The 16257-nt window shown below is 37.6% G+C and overlaps 1 protein-coding gene across 2 annotated transcripts in view; it reads right to left on the reverse strand.

Moving 5' to 3' along the window:
• The window catches only part of SPEF2 (sperm flagellar 2), a 185261-nt gene that overhangs the window by 157555 nt on the left and 11449 nt on the right, over window positions 1-16257 (reverse strand). Inside the window, exons 2-6 of one of the 2 annotated variants that reach the window (XM_030331452.2) lie at window positions 15524-15626; window positions 9402-9654; window positions 6145-6315; window positions 3583-3723; window positions 2051-2115 (exon numbers count right to left, since the gene is read on the reverse strand). In XM_030331452.2, the coding sequence (XP_030187312.1) occupies window positions 2051-2115; window positions 3583-3723; window positions 6145-6315; window positions 9402-9654; window positions 15524-15626 (733 nt within the window). The remainder of the gene's footprint in view (window positions 1-2050; window positions 2116-3582; window positions 3724-6144; window positions 6316-9401; window positions 9655-15523; window positions 15627-16257) is intronic. The other variant, XM_030331445.2, reaches the window with a different exon arrangement.

Below are 16257 nucleotides of genomic sequence, written 5' to 3' on the forward strand. Positions count from 1 at the left end.
TTCCTTCCCTTTTTCCTCAAAACAGAGCCCCAGGGTTTATTCAGGAAAACAATGTACCCAGCTAAAGACTACATTTCCAAGCCTTCCATTCTTGCCAGGTATGGCCATGTGACTGAATTCTGGCCAATAAAACGGAAGCACAAATGTTACCTCGGACTTTGGGGAAGGTTCTTAGAAGGAGCTATTTCAGCTATTTCAGATATCTACTTTTTGCCTATCCTCCTTCCTTACATCTAGAACATGGGCCAAATGGCCAGAGCTCCAGGAGCCATCTTGTATTGTGAATGTGAATTTGGGGACAAAAAAGACACAAAAGAACAGTGGAGCTAAAGGAAAGCCTGTCTTTGATGACTTTTGGAGCTCCAACACATGCTTTGAGATGCTTACATTTTGACTTCTCTTACATGAGAAAGAAGTAAACTTATTTAATTATTTAATTAATTTAACCCACTCTTGTTTGGGGTTTCTAAAGCTAACTGATAGAGAGACTTAGGTTCAGGTTGGGTTGGCAAAGGCAATAATAGTGAGCAGAGGAAATGTTTGCAGCTGTACTGTACAAGGATGGTCTTTAAACTATTTAATAAACTGACATGGCAAGGACACTAATCGATCAAAGATGGGTGTTGGTACAGGAATGAGAAGACACTGCCGTGTTTGGTGCTAATTCTGGCTGCTAAATTGTGTGGAAATTGAGGGGTCCCAGGAAAGAGAATGGCCACAGAGCTATAGAGAATAATACCACTCGCCTACAAGTAATGGAAGTATTTCAATATGTTAATATGGTTGCACTGGTGGATACCATCTGTTTATCACTCCAGAGTGTGTGGCTGGTCAGGTGAATGAAAGAGTTGGAAGAAATCCAGTGGTTTCATGGGCCAGTCCAGAGGGGTATGGTGGGGTTTGGATGGTGGCTACATGGGTAGGTAGCTTGGATTGTGTTTTCTTTAGCAGTCAGGGGCAGCACTGATAAATGGCAGTGGGAATCAGAATAGGGCATCAAGAGTTTCGGGGCACCTGGGTGGCTCAGTCAGTTAAGCGTCTGTCTCTTGGTTTCAGCTCAGGTCATGATCTCACGGTTTTGTGGGTTCGAGCTCTGCATCAGGCTCTGTGCTGGCAGCAAGGAGACTGCTTGGGATTCTCTCTCCCTCTCTCTCTGCCCCTTTCGAGTCATGCTGTCTCTGTCTCAAGCGGAAAGAAAAAAAGTTTCTGCAGAGGGTAGAAGAAAAGGTAATGTATGTATCCTTCATTTTGCTTTATTTTCATTCCATACCTGACTTCCTCACCATCTGTTCTTCTTTTCCTTATTCCTTTTGTTTCCTTCCCTCAGAAATACTACTGTGGAACTGACTTACATAATTTGTGCCTATTTTCTTCTTTAACAGAGATTTAATTCATGTTCCATAAAATGTAAGTGACTAGAATCTGGGTAGTTTCCATTTAAAAATGCAGAAGAACTCGAGTTGCTCCTACCTACGTAATCTATAATCCCTAATCAATTATCTTCTGTGAGTCAATGACCCCTAATAGGAACAATAAAGGGAGAGGATCTTTATCTTTAAGCAAATGAAGCCCATTAACCAGGCATTTTTTGCAATGAACTCATGGAACTGACCATCTTAGTGACAGTTGAACTCATCTGACAACTTTTTATTGCTGGTCGCTGTGCTAAATGCTGAGGTTGCAACATGAAAGAAACCAACTAGAGTCTAATAAAGGCTTTACTGTGACAAATTTAAATTAGTGGTAACTTGCAACAATTTTCGTGAATGTTTTAAAAGTGTGTGAATTTAGGACAGTAAGCATAGCATAGAAAACTAAATTCACATCTCATAATAGCCACTTTCCCTTCTGATCTCCACAAAAGTTGTTAATGAACAATTAATCTGAATTTTAGCTCATTTACCTTCCTTCATATATTCTCGTCATGAAGATTCTACAAAGTAAAAAGATCTTTGGAGCAGCTACTTCCAATAAACTATTTCTAAATATTTAAAAGTTACAGATAGGACAAAATGCAGTTTTGTGACTGTTAGAACAATTCACATCTCACCTTTCTTTTGCCTGGAGATCCTTTTTTATTAATGCTTCAAACTTCTTAATCTCATTGGCCACATCCTTTAAAGAAAAGTCGTTATCAGTTTTCTGCCTCTAGAAACCACTGAAAATCTTCATTTTGCAAGTTTACGAGATGCTTTGCACTACTAACCCAAGCCAATTAGGAGCTAAGATACAAAAAGCTGTACTCTAGAATATTTTTATAATTCTGATTAGGCTAAATATACCTCAGAGAATGTGAAAACTGCCTAACTTGAATCATTCCGCTCATGATTCCAGTTCTGACAGTGTAACATTTGATGAAAATGAAGATTACCAAAGTGTCAGGCCATGCATTTTTATTTGCAATTCTTTTAAATGAGCATAAGCATTATTTGGATATAAATGCTTCTTCAAAAATTGTTGTCTCAGATGTTTTAAGCATTTCTTGTGTAACTTTATGTATGTTATTAATTTGCTCTCTCAAAATTAGTTTAGCTCATCTCCTATCTAGTGCAAATACTTATTAATAAACTTTAATCAACTCAGAGAAATATAAGAACTACATACTTTCCTAAAATTTGGATCTGAAAAACCTCTGTGGGTATAATTCTTTAGATTCCAAGTATAAGATATTTTTCAAATATTAAAAAAATAAAGAAATGTGGATTAACATAAAACACAAGGGATTTAGATATCGGAGAGACGTGCTGTCTCTGCTTTACCAGCACTGTGGACGAGAGTGAAACATGGAGGCTTTCCGAGTCTAAGTTTCCTTACTTAGAAATGGGGGGGCAACAATACCCTACTTGGAGAGTTTTTAAAAAATAAAGATAATAAGATAAAATAAAGTGGCCAACACAGACTGACATATAGCAGGTTCTCAATAAATAGTAGCTATTATTCTTTTCCTGAGGTCACAGGAGAGACTATCATTAATAACCACTGTAGCATAAGCAGTGTAGATTGCAGGAATTAGTATCAAAACGTAGTCCTGCTCCCCTGTGAAATATAAGCACATTGTATCCTACTGGAATGATTGACAGCTGGTACGGGCCAGTAAAATATCACTAGTATAGGTATCTTAAATTTGAAGATAGCAAGCAAACCACTTAACATTTCTGGACTCAGAAAAATGCATAATGAGAAAGAACTGAGTAAAATACTGTTGGAATATATATAGTATGTGTACCTTGAATGACACCTCTGTGCCCATGGCTGTTATGACTCATCACAGAAGCACCATTCTATAATAGTTTTGATGTGATCACAGGATCCTTCTCAACACAGAAGGCCAGATTGGTATTGTCATTTAATATGAGTTTCTTATCCCTGACCTAAAGGTACATTCTCTGATTCTGAACAAATAACAGTACAAAATGGATTAGATATGCATGCAGTGGAGGGCTTTTGAATCAGAAGGAACGATGACACAGATCATTAGGAAAGGAACTAAGAAGTTGGAGGAGTTCTCTCTGTATGTTTTAGAAAAAGATCAGTCTTTCATTAAGATTAACACAACGCCATATTAAAGGATTATCACCTTACCTCTGCCTCTTTTTTCTTTTTCATCATTTTTTGGGCCTCAAGTGCTTTCAAAGTACGATTTGATGCAGGTTTAGGAATCTGAATGATAGCTGCTTGGATTTTGGCCATTATTTCATTTTGTCGTCTTCTGCTCAAGCGTTGCTGGATATCCCATATACATTAGTTTAGTTATTCCTCTCATTAGAACAACAGGCTATATTATACGCTCACAGGTACACATACATACATTTTTCCATTGAAACTTTCAGGACTCAGCAATTTACCAATGGACTAAGTGTCACAACTGTGTAATGTTAGGAAGCAGATGTCAATATGACTCATCTTTTTTTTTTTTTTTTTTAATGTTTGTATTTATTTTTGAGAGAGAGAGAGAGAGTGAGTGTGCAGGGAAGGCGCAGAAAGAGAGAGGGAGACACATAATCCAAAGTAGGCTCCAGGCTCTGAGCTGTCAGCACAGAGCCCGACACAAGGCTTCAACTCATGAGCCATGAGATAATGACCTGAGCCGAAATCAGATGCTCAACCGAATGAGCCACCCAGGTACCCTCAATGTGACTCATCTTGAAAAGTATAATATTAATACAGTTTTGGAATCACCAAATTATGCCTATCAAATGTGTATATCTTCATTCTGGGTGATGATACTAAAAGGGTAATAAAAATGCCTCAAATACAAAGAAGAATATAATTCTTTCTTAATTCCACCTTCCTGACCTGCCCAATAACATAAAGAGAAAATGCTGTCTCTAAAGATGGTCTGCAGAGAAAGTTCCATCTAGGAGATGGTCTCTAGGAGGACTTCTGGGGAACCCAGAAGAAATGACAAACTTCCCCAAAACTCAGTCACACTTTAAACAATGAATTCAGAAGCAACCTCAAATATTGGATTAAATACTGAATTATGTGATACCATTATTGGATCATCTCTTCTCTATGTAGGCAGTAATTATTTTAAGTAGAAAATAAGCAGGAGGGTACAAGTAAAGAAAAATAATAGTGAGAATAAAATAAAATATTAAAAAAATAAATGTTCTAAGAAGGAACATGTAAAGGGTCTCCTGTGTGGCTCAGTCAGTTAAGCATCCGACTCTTAATTTCAGCTCAGGTCATGGTCTCACAGTTCATGGGATCAAGCCCTGCATCAGGCTCTGTGCTTACAGCGTGGAGCCTGCTTGGGATTCTCTCTCTCTCCCTCTCTCTCTGTCCTCCCCCTGCTCATGCTCTTTCTCTCTCTCTCTCTCTCTCAAAATAAAGAAACATTTAAAAAAAGTAACATGTAAAATTAATCATGGCTTTACTACTAAAGCATTACATTAAAGAACTAGTAAGAGCATTAGTTCCTATACCCAAAGATGAGAAACTTTAGTTAACCACTAACAAGTCAAAAATTATAATTTAAATATATTTAAATTTTTTCTTGCCATTTTACTTTCCAAAACCTAAAGGTCTTTTCGTCTTTAGAAAACCAGGAATACATAGGCTTTGCCCTTTGTCCTATTTGCTTTCCACCATTGTTAACATAAGTTATTTCAGAATATTTAATGGTTTCATATTTCCTTTCTCCCAACTTTCTTTGGAGACTTTCTGCATTACACTTGATGCATCACAGTTAGGCTGGTTCCTTAAAAATTAGAGTCCCAGCACTTGGTTTCAAACACTACTTTAAGAGTGCCTCGTCTCCTTGCCGTGCAATGTGAAGGGGAAGCCCAACCCTTTACTCTCTGGCAACTAATGGGATCATAAGATCTGCCAGAGTTTGTCTCTCATCGTTCCCTCCCTCCACACAGGGAGATGACTACATCCAGGATATTTTAATTTCTTGTCATTCTAAATATATGAATTTAACAAGTGATTTATAGTGCAATGAAGAAAACTATAATCCTTTTGCCTGTAGTTTACACATTCCATATACCTAGTCATCTGAAATTCTCTTAAAAATCTTTAATGATTCCACACACCAGTCAGGTGCTCATGTTCTTAAAGGCATAGGAGATCACTAAAGATTTTCAAAGGAATTTGAGAAACAGCAGGGAATTAGTCAAAGCAAGAGGGGCCAGAAAGAAGTTAAGAGATGTTTAAGGGTGTTAGAAAGGGAAGCAAAGAGAAAATCACCCCACATTGCCAGGATGAGAAAAATGAGGCAGGACAGGAAGACCAAGGGATTGCAGAAGAGGGACCAGAGAGGCGGAATCCCGTTCCACAGCCCTTAGTGGGGAAAACAGCCATAAGCCTTCACTGGAGCAGTTAGTAGCAATCCCCCATCACTAAGGCATCGGAAGCATTAATTTCAACCAGACAACTTAAAAAAGAGATCAAGTGGTCCTGCCATTCCAGAGAATGGCAGTTCTTGTTCTTGGTCTCAGGGAGAGGTGACAGCAGGAGTGGGGATGGAGAAAAGGGGAAACTGAGAGGAGAGAAAGGTGAGAGTGGGGCAGAGCACGAGTCAAAGGAACATGCAACTTGAGCCACATTAATGCTTATGCAATGTGTACTATCGGCATAAATCGCAAACAGTATACTACTATGTACTAATGAATTTCTGGAAAAGTTGAACTATAAAACCTTTTCAATATTAAAACATCTTTGTTCTTCCTTGAGTTTTTGAAATTTTTCAAGTTTCTCAGAATGCATGCGGACAAGATCTTCTCTCATGTGTCTATATTTTTCTTGAAACCTGTGTGTAACCCGCATCAGATTGAAATCAGTTTGACGTGGTATCAGGTTTCTAAGTCTCTAAATGAAGAAAGCATTTCAAAAGATTTCGTTACTAGAAAATAAAAGTGTATTGTCATTATAAGTGCACATAAAATTTGTCTTCAAAATAAAATTTCTACGAAATACTATTTTTGATGGTTAAACTAAATTCAAGCCCAATACTAATCACTTATATCTTTAATTTACATAAAAACATGATCTGAATTCCTTCTTATAAAATAGTCTCATATATACTTTTATATTTTTTTGCCCTGAGTTTAATTTTTAATAAATAGTATTCATTACGTGAATGAATTCTTAGAAGTACATTTTCATAAGAATAATTTTATAAAACCAATTCAACATATATGAGATAATATGAGAAGCTAGATTCTTTCCATTATTTAAGCTACCTCCTAGTAAAGAGTGAAGAAACATTGAAACTTCCAGGCCACTGGGAACGAGAGTGTAACAATATAAGAAAATGAACGTCAAAGCAATATGGCTGGTGCTTTTAACATCAAAGCAATATGGCTGATGCTTTTAACTAAAATGTTTATATCCAAAAGTAATCTCCTTAAAAGCCAAAGACTTACTAAAAGTTTTTTTTTTTTTTTTTTTTCAAATGGTACTGTTGCTCAAAAAATTTTTGGTCCTTCTCTTCTAAAACTGCCTCAGTAGATACTGGCACTTACTCAGAAGATCGTTTAAGGACCTATCAGCTGACTTTATGCCCATACACATCTTCCTGCTTTTCTCCTCGTTAAAAATCGCCCGGCCTCCCTCTTCAGAGGCAACAAAAATGCCAGGTCCTTGAACATCCTACTTTTCGACCTCAATACGATATCTAGATCTTCAGCTTAATTATTATCCTCTCCCCAACCCAGGAAATACCCACTGAGAGATAATGGAGTCTACTGTTAGGAGTAGAGACCCAGTGCCTAGGTTTGTTACAACTCTACCCCCTAGTAGCTGCATTAAGTTGGGCAAGTTACTTAATCCCTCTACATCTCAGTTTCATCATCTGTAAAATGGGAATAACAAAAGCACCTATCTCATAAGAGTGTTGTGAAGATCAAAGGAGATAACAGATGCATGGCCCCTGGAACAGGGCTTTGCACCTCCCTGTGTACAATCAATAAGTTTTAGTCAATATTATTATGCAATAGACACCTGAATTTTCTTCCATCTGGTATCAAAGAAAAAGGCATGTCTAACTCCTTCCTAACATATCTCCTCCTCCACCTCGCCCATCAGTTGCATCCTCTTTTCTTCCCTTGAGAACCTTGTTCCACTTGGTTCTCACACCAGTCATCTCCTGCCACTGATTCTTTTTCTCAACTGGCAAGTTGTCCCGGTCTCTATGTCCATAAAGGAAACAAATAACCTCACGTTTCTCTTGAGCTTCTCTCCTGCAGCTACTGTTCTCATTTCCTCTTCTCTTTTCCCTCCACATTTCTTGAATGAATAGTCTATGCTTCAGTCTTCTTCATCTCAATTGACTATTCAACTCACCACATTCCACACTACTCCACTGAAACATTTTTCTCTCCCCTAAATTTTATCTCCAAGGGGATTGGGACCATCCTTGTGCTGGTCATAGTGCAATTGCCTAACATAAAATAGGAACCCAACAAATATTTGTTCAACAAACGAATGATTGACTCTGGGAAGGTCACCATGGCCAACTTTAAACCTAATGGTTTCTTTTTGGCCTCAACTATACAGCTCTTACAGCGCTTGTTGCTGTTGACTGTTTTACACTTAATAAAGAATTTTTTGTGTATTGTTTCCTTAAAAACTGAAAAAAAGAGCCCAACTCTGAGGCAGGTGGAGATAATCAATTTTGTTTTTAACGTTGGGAAAATAGAGAAATAGAGGCTGAGAGTGTTTCAGGGATTGGTTCAAAGTTAGTCACCTTGCACGTGAAGGAGGCAGGATGGGATACCATGTTCTTTGGCCGTAAGCCTAATCCAATTCCAGCTCTCCATGGCTGCTGAGCTCATTCTTCTACCAGGCTCATAAGACTCGTGAGAATAGGAAAATCTGAAAGTGCAGATGGCCCTCACATCTATTATGTCATTGTTTCTTCATAAATTCAATGTACATGTTTAATTGTTTCCATTTCTATTTAGTGCACTCCATCAGGGCAGCACCCCCCATTATCCTAGAGGCCTGGAAGAGTTAATGTACTTCACTTACCATAAGGAAATAGCACAGGAACTAGAGAGAACCGTCAACTAAAACGTTGTATCGATTAACCAAAACACACTTAATGACAATTTGCAATGTTCAAACCATTGCACCAGGCATATTCCTTGAATTTAAAGAACTAAAAATCTTGTGAGGCCTTATGACAGATAAATCATGAAAGTCAGCCAACAATATCAACAGCAGGAGTTTAACACCAGAGAGTGAGAATTACGTGTGCCCTAGGAGGAATCCATGTGTACTGGGAAGGTTGCCACAGAAGTAGATGGAGAAAAGCTTGCAGGAAGAGGAGAGATGAGAAGTATAAGCTTGGGTGAAAGGGAGGGAGGAGCAGAGATATACAAGAGTTGTTCAAGGATAGGTTGCTGCTCAATGTAGAAAAGACAGACTTTATGCTGAAGACTATGAAGAAATGCAGTCAGAGAGGTTGAGACCATTTAGTGAAAGATCTTGAATGTCAGTCAGTCCAGGTTGGAGACAGGACATATGTAAAATGAGAGGTTTCTGACCAAAGAACCCAGTGCAAGCAGAATTTTGGGAAGATTCATCTAGCAGTTGATTGACGTCTGGCGGAAAGCCAGAAGACCGGGAGAAATGTTAGTAGGTTGTGGTAGTAATTCATGCAGGGATATGAGCAGATATGACAGAGGCAGAAATAGGGAGAGGAGCAAGGCATGAAAACACTTGGAATTAGGAACACACAGAATTTGATATACTAGTAGCCATGTGGAGGGAGACGTCAAAAATGGATACATGAATTGAAAATATTAATATAAAACAAAACCCAAGTATGCCCAATAACATACATAAGGGACACAGATACCCAATGGGGCTTTTCTGAAATGCAACATCACTGTCATGTCTCCTTACCAAGTTTTACATGGTGGTAGGCTTATGTTTCTTTGTGTACTTACGTCTCGAAAAGCCTCACTTTTCATGCTTTGGTGTCTGGCATTTGCTGGGGGCTGCATGGTTCGCATTTCCACTGTGGTCAGCCCACTTTTCTTCTTTTTCTGAAGAACAGTGTACAACTGATACAAAAGTTTTGTTGCCGCCCCAGGCTTTTCTGTGATGATGCTGTGGGCCACATTCTGATCAAACTGCACACCCAGAAGGTGAAGTGTTGGCTCCAAGCGAGAAAAATTATTAAGTTTGGCACTTGAAACTCTAGGCATTAAAATATTTTACATAATTAGACACTGACATTGAATTAAAAACAACAAATATCCGACGCATGATCATGATTTGATATGATGAATTATCCCATGGTCTTTACAATATATCGTTCCTCTGTAGAACCACTCAGTCATGTAAACACATTGAGATTTTCTATTGTCCACAACTCCACCCACTTACTTCTCTTGAATGGTGAAACTAAAACTCATTTTATACACTTTTCTGCTTAAATAGATGCTAGAATTTTTATAGGAAGTCAATACAAAAAACAGATAACTAAGTGCTTTCTTCTAAACAGAAAAACAACTATGGTTTTAAAAAATATTTTACTCAGAAGTCAAAGCTGTAATTTAAATTTCCATTTCTTTAGGGGTGCCTGGGCGGCTCAGTCGGTTAAGCAGCCGACTTCAGCTCAGGTCATGATCTTACGATTGGTGGGTTCAAGCCCCATGTCAGGCTCTGTGCTGACAGCTCAGAGCCTGGAGCCTGCTTTGGATTTTGTGTCTCCCTCTTTCTCTGCCCCTTCCCCGCCCATACTCAGTCTCTCTTTCTCTCAAAAATAAAAAACATTAAAAAAAATTAAATTTCCATTGCTTTAAATGATATTATTACTCGAGTCTGAAAATAGCCCTAAATGTTGCACTGACAACTTTAACAACAATCCTCTCAGGCACTGCCAGAAATATTTAATTAAATAATATTAGCTAAGCAATCTAATTAATTATGCAATCTTCACTTTAAAGTTTATATTACTACTTTAAGAATCAGTAAAGACTTTCTAATTTTAAGTTATCTTTGAATCACCTATGAGATTTTAATAAGTTTATTAAAGTCTTACAAAGATGAATACGATGTATTCCCTGCCCTTGAGGGGCTCACAGCAGGACAACACATGAGTGAACAAAAAATGATAAACTGGGGTAAGTGTTGGAATATGGGTCTCAAATGATTTAGGGCTGTCAATGAGCCTACGAATCTAGTGACAAAAAGATGGCCAAAGAAAACACATCCGTGCATATACACAAAATATGTATCCCATTTCTGGATGTTTGTGAAACTCCTAAAATCTAGCCTAAAAGTGCCCATTCACTACAAATTAAAAACCCATGCTCTAAAAGGAGGTAGGACTGAGGAAATACATGAATGATTTCTAAATATGAATAAGGAGTCAATATCATGGGAAGGCCAATGTTAACAAAAATAGTGACATAGTACCTTGATTTCTTTTTCTAGTTATATGGTGTAACTTACTGTCCTATTTCCTCTGTTTACTATTATTCTTTCAGCAGAAATATTTGGTAAAGTATACTTAGCATATCAAACCACATCAACAAACTTTGAATACAATACAATAGTTTGAATTTATAAAAGAGAAACAGGTCTCTGAGGGGCTGAGAAGAAATATTGGATGCTACAGGAAATCTCTAAGTAAGAGTAGCATTTTTTTAGGTCTTCTTATGTCCAGGTTTGCAGTTTGCTTCCTTACAAATGACCTTACAGTTTGATATGACAACCATCTGCCTAAAATGAGTAAAGCAGACCATGTTTTGCAGGGTATAGTCGCAAAGGACAGTTAGGTCAACGATTGTGCCTACCTTCCCTGGACAGGCACGTGACACCCCTTCTTGTTCTTCCCACACAGTTATTCTTTCATGCCCTTCCTATCCTAAAAGCCCCATATGTCTTGCCTACTACACATATTTGGAAAGACCACCAGAGAGCCACTTGTCGGAGCTTTGGCCTGGATCATAACCTTGGGCTACAGAGATTAGGGGCATCAAAATTCAGGAGGGAAAATCCCAAAGCAAACAGTATCCATTTCCAAATTTTATCAAAACTTAGCCCTGCACCCAGTACAAGTGGAGAGCACTTCCTCTCCTCTGACTTGTTTTACATGGCCCCAGGAATGCAGTGTAAGCCTATTAGTATTAAACATCAGCCACACATTAGGCTTTAAAATGGCTATTATGAACTGGCTGAAGAGCCAGGTATAACAGTGCTTCTCTCTGGAAGTTTTCAATACATAAAAACGACATTTTAAGAGCATAACTAGTGTGTAAACTGGTGGAAGTCCACTCTTGGTATATAGCATATGCTCAATCAGTTTGCATGAAAATCAACATGTTTTTGTACACAGGCAAACTGTAAGGACATCTTTGCTCTGGAGACAGAGTATATGATGCAAATGATAACCTCTGAGGGAATAAGGAATGTATTCTGGGAAAAGTCTTCTCCTCTATGTGTAGTGTTTGTTTGTTTTTAATATTTGATGTCTCAGTTTTCTTACAGCAAATCCCCAGATGTTGTACATATGTTGCATAGAGGGTAGTGAATGGGCAAGGGGAGAGGAAGAAGTTTGTCTTTCCTTGCTTTTCTTTGTTGACTGGACAAAAACACGCTACTGGTAATTTGAGCATGGAAGGGTTTTCCCTTTCATACAAAGTGGAAGGAAGATAATCAAGAACAAAAACCTCATTTGAGACAAATCCCCTCCACAGTATTATTTTTTTCATGAGCAAGCAATGCCATCTGTAGGATGTAACATAAAAAAGAAAGTAATAAGTTCATGGCAACTCATGTGATATGTTTGTTCATGATCATTTTAGCATTACATTTATTGGTTTAGGAGATAAAACTTTTGTGTCTCATACTTTGGTCGCCACAATTCTTAGCTTAGCTGATTAGTGTTTATTTTTTATTTATTCCTATTCTAGAACTTAGAGGGAAAATCAAATTTTCTTGTGATTTTTCTAAGACATAAGACATTCTTAGGATTTTTAAAATTATTTTAGGTATCTCATACTTGCAGTTCTTATTTGCCAAGAGATTATCTAGCTTCTCTCCTCCTTGTCATCTGGTGAGGGAACACATCTTACTTACAAGGTAAGGAGAAGCTGTCCCCCCAGGGATATCCAAGCTCCTTTACATTTTATTCTTTTAACTGATCTGCTCATTTTTCACCCTGTGAGGTGAACTAAACATATCCTAGAACAGAGAAGTCTTTCAGAGTTAGATGAGTTCTCAGAATTAAGAAGTTCTAAGGCAAATAACTTCAGTTGTAGGCAACATTTATATTTTAGACTAAAGACACTAAAAATATGAAACAAAAACTCCAAATCATGAGCCCTAGCATTAGACATCTGCCTAAAAAACAGGCTTTGACAAAGAAGGATGCTTTTCCCCATTAAATACACTGCTACAAAGGTCACATCCATGGATTTACTGATCCTTGCCTTCTTTCAAAGACCATGTGCCCCTGGGGAAAAAAAGTGTGTTGTTCCAAGAATTCAAGATGAATAGAATTGGGTTGTCCGAACAAGTGGGTCCCTCTTCTCACATTAAGGAAATGATTCTCAGTGGGATAGAAAGTTAGTTAGTTGTTTGCAGCGGGTGAAAAAGAGGGCTGTTACATATGATATTACTCAGGGGCACCCCTGTCCAAGGGTGGGGCAAGAGTATGACACTGTCCTGTGCTCAGCTTGCCAATCCCTGTCCCTGATGCAAGGCTGTTTCAGCCAAAAAGGGGTTCCTCTCCTTTGCACAAAGGCCTCTCTGTTCACTAAGACCTGTGTCTTTACAACTGTGTCCATCCAGATGAGGTCCCTTTTTCCATTTCACACAAAGAGCCTCTATGGCCCTGCTGACAAAAGCTAATTTAGTATACCTGAAATACTACATACATCATCTGGCTGGTATGGTGCTTTAAGTCGTCTATGGCTAAACAGGCATACTTTCTGACATCATGCATTTATTCAATAGAAAAATATGATTGTGTGTCAGCTATGGGCCAGGGACAATGCTTGGAGCACAAAGAATAATCATACATACTGTGCAACTTTCAGAACTGGAATTTAAAATAACAAGGAGATACCACAATACTCCTACTAGAATGGCCTAAATTCAAAACACTGACAGCGCTAAATGTTGGCAAGGATGTGAAGCAGCAAGGACTCTCACTCACTCCTAGGAAGAATGCAAATGGTACAAGCACTCAGGAAGCCAGTTCATTCCTATAACGAAACATACTGCTATCACATGAGGTTAACAACTGTGCTCCTTGTTATCCACCCAAAGGAGTCGAAGTGTTATGTCCACACAAAACCTACGTGTGGATATTTATAGCAGCTTTACTTACGATTGCTAAAACTTGGAAGCAACCAAGATGTCCTTCAGTAGATAAATGGATAAATAAACCGGTATATCCAGACAATGAAATATTATCCAGTGCAAAAAGAAATGAGCTACCAAGCCATGAGAAGACATGAAGGAAATTTAAATGCATATTTCCAAGTGAATGAAGCCGAAAGTCTACTATTGTATCATTCCGACTATATGACATTCTAGAAAAGGCAACGCTATGAAGATAGAAAAAAAAAAAAAAAAAAAAAAAAAAAATCAGTGGTTGCCATGGCTGAGGTAAGGGACAGAGGAGTAGGTGGGGCACAGAGGATTTAGGGCAGTGAAAATACTACCTATGATACTATAATGTTAGCTATAAGTCATTCCACATTTATCCAAACCCATAGAAGGAAAAACACCAGGAATGAATCCTAATATAAACTACTCACTTCGAGTGAACATGAATCACACAGGTTTATCAGCTGCAACAAATGCACCACTCTGGTAAGGGGAGTGGATAATAGAAGAGGTGATGAATGTGTCAGGGCAGGGGCTAAATGAAAAATCTCTGTGCTTTCTTCTCAATTTTACTGTAAATCTGAAACTGCTTTAAAACATAAAATGTAAAAGAAAATAGGCAGAGATTGAACAACATTTCACCAGTGAAGCTATACAAATGACGAATGAGCAAGTACATGAAAAGATGCTCAACATCATTAGTCATTAGGGAAATGCAAATCAAAATCACACGAGATACTACTTCACACTGACTAGGTAACTATAATAAAAAAGACAGTAACAAATATTGATGAGGTTGTGGAAAAACTGAAACCTTCATCCATTACAAGTGTGAATGTAAATGATACCAGCACTTTGAAAAGCAATATGGGTGTTCCTCAAAATTGTAAACACAATTGTAACCCAACAATTTCACCCCTAGGCATATACCCAAGAGGAATGAAAACATTTCCATGTAAAAACACAGAGTTCACAGCAACACTGTTCATAGTAACCAATAACTCATATCCACCAATTAATGAATTGATAAACAAAATGTGGTATATCCAATTGAAATTATTCAGCAAATAAACAGTAAGAAGTACTGATACATGCTACAATATGGATAAACCTTGAAAACATGATCAGTCACAAAATATACATATTGTTTGATCCCACTGATACATAAATGTGTGAAATAGGGATATCTATAGAGACAGAAAATAGATTTGTGGGTACCAGGGGCCAGGTGGTTAGTAGCTATGGTTGTGAATGTACTAAACACGTAAATATGCTTAAAACCACTGAATTGTATGCTTTAAACTGGTGAATTACAGTCTGTGGATTATATCTCAATATAGCTGCTAAAAACAAAAAAAATATTACGGGTGGTTTTTTGCCAGGAATCTGTATGTTGCTTTACTTCTCTTAAAAGAGAGAAGCAATGAACAAAATAAGAAGTAGTATGGCCTCAAATTTCAGAAATATAGGAGATCCTAAAATAGGTCCCATCTAGAGAGGGGGTTTTGCTGCAACCATATAACTTTCACTCCTCTGTGCTCCTGGGACAATGAAGCATGCATATTCCAGGAGCCAACAATTTTCATATCAATGGTGTGTTTGGCTGGTTCAGGCTTGGAAGGGATCTTGTGGCTCATGATCCTTTTAAAGTTAACTCTGGGAGCTAAAGCCATCCAAATGCCAAAGGAAATGACCCTTTTTAGAAAGACTCAATCTCACTAACCTGCTTTCTGAAAATTCTGAAAAATCACCCTGAAGTTCGAACTTGTGCAGAATTTCTCCAATTAGATAGCCACTGGAAAATGCCTTTGCAAATGACTTGGGACCTGAATTTTAAAACATAGAGACAGAAATGTAAAGATAATGCTGCATATAGAGCATCATTATATTCATTATGTATACATAGAGTAAAATTCCATAACTTAAATTCAAAATGCTGTGAAAGTACTTCTAGAAATATCTTTTAATAATCAAATAAAAAGACTGAAGTTTAACAGTAGATGCCTTATAAATATCCCTGAATAAATATAAATCAATACTTGATGACATATGAAATTCTGAAAGAAAACACAACTTTTGATCTAATTAAACAAAATATAACCAATAAAATTTATCGAGACAAACTTAGATCTAAAAGCAAACCTTCAGGACCATCTGGGTGGCTCAGTTGGTTAAGCGTCTGACTCTTAATTTTGGCTCAGGTCATGATCTCACAGTTCCATGCGATCGAGCCCCCAGTTGGGCTCTGCCCTGTGAGCATGGAGCCTGCTTGGGATTCTCTCTCCCTGTCTCTCTCTCTCTCTCTCTCTCTCTCTCTCTCTCAATAAATAAACATTTAAAAAATAAAAACATCATATATATAAAAAAAAAAGAAACCAATTTGTCAATAAATTTCATATATATAAAAAAATAAAATAAAATAAAATAAAAAATAAAAACAACTTCAATTTATTTTAC

The sequence above is a fragment of the Lynx canadensis genome, chromosome A1, assembly GCF_007474595.2.
Source record: "Lynx canadensis isolate LIC74 chromosome A1, mLynCan4.pri.v2, whole genome shotgun sequence".
In the NCBI taxonomy this organism is placed as follows: domain Eukaryota; kingdom Metazoa; phylum Chordata; class Mammalia; order Carnivora; family Felidae; genus Lynx; species Lynx canadensis.